General features: G+C 36.2%; 1 protein-coding gene across 4 annotated transcripts in view; it reads right to left on the reverse strand.

Moving 5' to 3' along the window:
• The window catches only part of LOC107609221 (zinc finger protein CONSTANS-LIKE 9), a 6,107-nt gene extending 1,879 nt beyond the window's left edge, over positions 1-4,228 (reverse strand). Inside the window, exons 1-4 of one of the 4 annotated variants that reach the window (XM_016311094.2) lie at positions 4,175-4,228; positions 2,401-3,129; positions 1,540-1,776; positions 432-742 (exon numbers count right to left, since the gene is read on the reverse strand). In XM_016311094.2, coding sequence (XP_016166580.1) covers positions 432-742; positions 1,540-1,776; positions 2,401-2,970 — 1,118 coding nt within the window. In that variant the 5' untranslated portion in view covers positions 2,971-3,129; positions 4,175-4,228. The other 3 variants (XM_016311095.2, XM_016311097.2, XM_016311096.2) reach the window with 3 other exon arrangements.

A 4,228-nucleotide genomic window follows, 5' to 3' on the forward strand; every position in this document is an offset into this window, starting at 1 on the left:
AGGAGGTAGACGCGTATCAATAATTTGACTGCGTATTCAGCCAAGAAAAGAAAGCTTGGTTTCTAAAGATCAATAAACTGTACTTAGAAGATAATATGATGACAAGGTGTAGAATTTTCCAAAAGAAAAACAAAAAGGAGGAAGCATAAAAGATGACCAAGTTCCAAAAGGTTTTATTAAGAATTGTTTTTGGCCGAGCACAACAACAATGATGAAATTCATCTCAATTCCAACAACTAGGATATCTTTGGTTGCTATTGTTGTTGTAAATTAATGACAGGTAACTAGTGACGTTAAAAATCACATGTCGACACCAGAACAATGCACTGCTAGATGATGGGTCGATTATTTTCACATCAACTATGCCAGCAATATTGCAGCAACACTGTTGGGATTGGTATAAGTAATGACAGTATGAGTAAAAAACTTACTTTCGTGTCTTTTTCTTTTCCTTATAACGCATGACAGCGGTGCTGCGGTTAGCAGATTGCATAGAGCTCTCAGGGCAAGGAGGACACCAGGGAGGTTCTCCCATGAGAAGCATTGAAGAAGCCCCACAGTCTTGATAGTCACCACCACCACCACCACCACCATCTTTAGTTGCACCAGAAAAAGAAATGTTCGATTGGGATTGCCTTCCAGTAAAACAAATAATTGGTTCAGTTTTAGTGCTCATCATTGAATCTGCAGATGCAGCATTGCTGCATGCTGGTTGTGTTGCATTGATTAATCCAGTTGAGCCCTGAAACCATAAGTACAGATATGATAATAAGTATTAGCACAAAGCAATGCAAAACCATTTAACTCGGATAGTATAAAGGAAACTAGCTACTGTCTACTATATAAAATGATTTCCATATTGCAGGCATACAAATACTGAACAGCGAAAATCTCATTTACTCCACTTAAATGCATTCAGCTTATGTGATTCAACAAAATATAAGTAAAAGTTCAAATAAAAGAAATGTGATCCATTCTTCTCCAAAAAAACAAAGGGAACATGCTCAATTTTATGCTACTTCAGAACTTCCAGACAATTGACATCAAAATCAGCACTATGATCATTTAAATTACCAGTTTGGCTATACCCCGGATTAATTATAAATTATATATTGTATGGTTTACAACATTGAGAAAGTGAACATTTGTGCTGAAAAAACCAGCAAGCTTAGCACACTTACCAATTTTAAACCACTGGATATTGCATTACATTGTTTAATTAAATGAGACAAATGCTAATGGTTAACCAAATCAGGTACTTGACCAAGAACTCAAACAAATCAAGATGGTGGAAACACATGGACAAATCCTATTGGGATTGAGTAAAGGCGCTAACTCGAAAAGATAGATACGCATGTGAACAAACAACGTGATTTTAGAACTAAATCACACAAAAATTTCCTGATGAACACAGCCTTGAATTGCATAAAGAAACTGGTCACACAATAAATTTTTAGTTAATATACATGACTAAATAACAGATAGCGATAATAGAATAATCAAGCTCATCAGAAACAAAGGATGACAAGATTTGAGTACCTCAGCAGCAACCGCGCCCTGACAATTGGAGTCCCCAGCACTGGCAGACATTTCCTTTGTCCCAAATAAGCTATCAATTCCACCATTTTCAAAAAGCTCTTCAGAATGACTGAGAGCCACACCAAAAAGTTCCTCATAGTTCTCAAGATCCAGATCCACTTCATCCATGTTGAAATCGTCATATAGATTATCATCATCTTCACAGAGTGCAGGAGTTGTTTTCACAGGACAATATAACTGCAGATTCATCAAGACGGATTAAACAAATGATTTGATGAAAAGCTAAACATTACGTCACTCATTTCAGTAAAGAATTAGTAAAATCCCATTAAATGGCATTCAATTGCATACAAGATACGGAGCAATTTTATGTCCACAACATGTATCATTATGCTAATATATTGATACCCAATTGCCTTGTATCAACATGCAATTATCCAAGTCAGTATGTCACCTATCATCGGAATCCATAGAACAAATTTTGGCATAACAATTTCAACACTCTGTGAAAGAGAACATCTTAGTAAATTTAAATGCATATTTTAATTAGACTCTGGCTACACAACTACTGCAGTAGCCAAATCTAACCAATGTAAATCCCGAAACCATAAGAGCTCACCCTTGGAGTTGAAACTTCTTTTAGCATGTTCAGTCGTTAAAAAGTCCATCACTTAGCATGGTTAGGACTTTCCCTGTAGTTTTACTATTACTGGAGAGCTTCTATAACGGACCGATATAAATCACTAACAAAGTTAGATGCAGAACCAACTCCCAACAAGCTTGAAATTGCATTCATTAACAGTTGTTAACATGTCCATCAAGTTTATAACATTTCAGCGGCAAAAATGTAATAGGCTCTACCTTAGGCACGCATGCATTGGAAGGTCCAGGTGGCTGGTCCATGATACGAGGTTCTGAGCTTGACTCAGGCATTGTAGATGTGCCAACCCAAGATTTATCCTTGCCGGGTAGATTGGTCGCTTGAGCAGAACTAGAAGCATTCTGGTTTTCTGGAGGAACCCAAGCACTCTTTTCACTGTTCTCACTAATGCTCATTAAACCAAGTTCCTGCTCACATGTTTCACCCATAGCAGGTATATCTGAGAAAAAGGACCATATTGAAGAAAATTCTGCAGCTGAAGGGCAGCCAGAATATAAATTGATTGTTTGCCTCTTATGCCCCGAAGTAGACGCAGTGGTACCATGACCGAGCCAGTCACAGTTCTGACAGAGTGAAATTTTCTCCTCAGCACATCTTATAAAAGCAGGTTGTGAGTTACATCTCTCACATACAAGGGTTCTGGAATGGCGCTTAGAAAGGGCATTAGCAGAATGAACATTCCGATCGCACGACAAACATAAGGATGCAGCATCTGAGCGGCAGTATACCAAGGACCTTTGCTCTCCACAAAAGTCACATAAATAACCCATCTCTTAAACTGACTTTTTTACCTTTTAGCTTGCTCCTTGATCTAGAATAACAATTCTCCAATTAGTAATTGTCTACTGAAGCTGCAACATCAACTTAAAAACAAAATCCTTTTCTTATTTTCAGACGTCGAAGCTGATCTCAGTTGTACAACCTACAAGCTGCTAAACAATGCAACGAAGGAGGGAAGTTTTAGTTCAGTTGTGGCCAGAAGACAAATAAGTAAGCATTTCCATGCTAACAGAAATAAACTTGCTAATATACAGAGAAATAAATAACAAAATGGAAATTCCACTACAAATTCAGAATTATGCATAGATGCCATGGATTATGGCTAGTAAATTATGGAAAGTTGCAGCCAATAGCAGACATAAAGACTAAAAGGAAAGTTCAAAGCAATGAATCAAGTATCAGAAAAGGTAAATAATACTTGAAATGGAAACTCCATAGATATTGTCACAGCAGCAAAGAAACTAAACCACTTTCTCAATAAGAATGATAAATTATAAATTTATAATCAACCAAAGTTCTAATACAGTTGAAATATCCTTTTGGAGTTAAGGAACCAAAATTCCGTTTTGATTTCCACCAAAAAAAAAAAGTGAATTTCCTCCATGAAAGAATTCCAGTAGAACTAGAAAATAAACCAAATAAAAGTTAAACTTAGTTTTCCAGAATCCTTAAAAGATATCATCTTCCATGGAATGACTAAAAGTAGCAGATCATTATTAACAATACATAAAGGTCAGAAAGTAAAAACAAAACAGAAAAAAAGGGGGCGGGGGGATATGAAGAAGAATACAGAAACAACAAGAACAACAAATCAAATCAAATCCAATCAAAACACAAATATACCACAAAAAGTAAAAAAGAAAAAAAAAAAGGAAGTACTCTTCACATAAGATTCCCTACTTTTCCTTATCTCAAGCTTCACAGAAAAACATGAACTAAAACACACACAGGGGAATCAGCATGAACTTTTAACAGAGAAGAACAGAAAGGAGAAAGAGATCAGAAAGCAAGAAATTACCATACGGAAAGAAAGACAGAGGACAAGATCGGTAAGGAAAACCAAAAAATAAAAATAAAAAAGGAAAATTTTCTTTTTTGCTTTTTCAGAATAAAATATTAAGAAGCAAAAACTGAAAGCAAAGGAAACCCTAGAGAGGGGTAGAAGCAGGACTATTGAAGAGAACAAACACTGACCCCCTTTTTTCTTTCTTTCTTTCTTGTTCTCTCTCTTCTGCTCTGTGCAGATAG

This window comes from Arachis ipaensis, chromosome B07, assembly GCF_000816755.2.
Source record: "Arachis ipaensis cultivar K30076 chromosome B07, Araip1.1, whole genome shotgun sequence".
NCBI classification, from domain to species: Eukaryota; Viridiplantae; Streptophyta; class Magnoliopsida; order Fabales; family Fabaceae; genus Arachis; species Arachis ipaensis.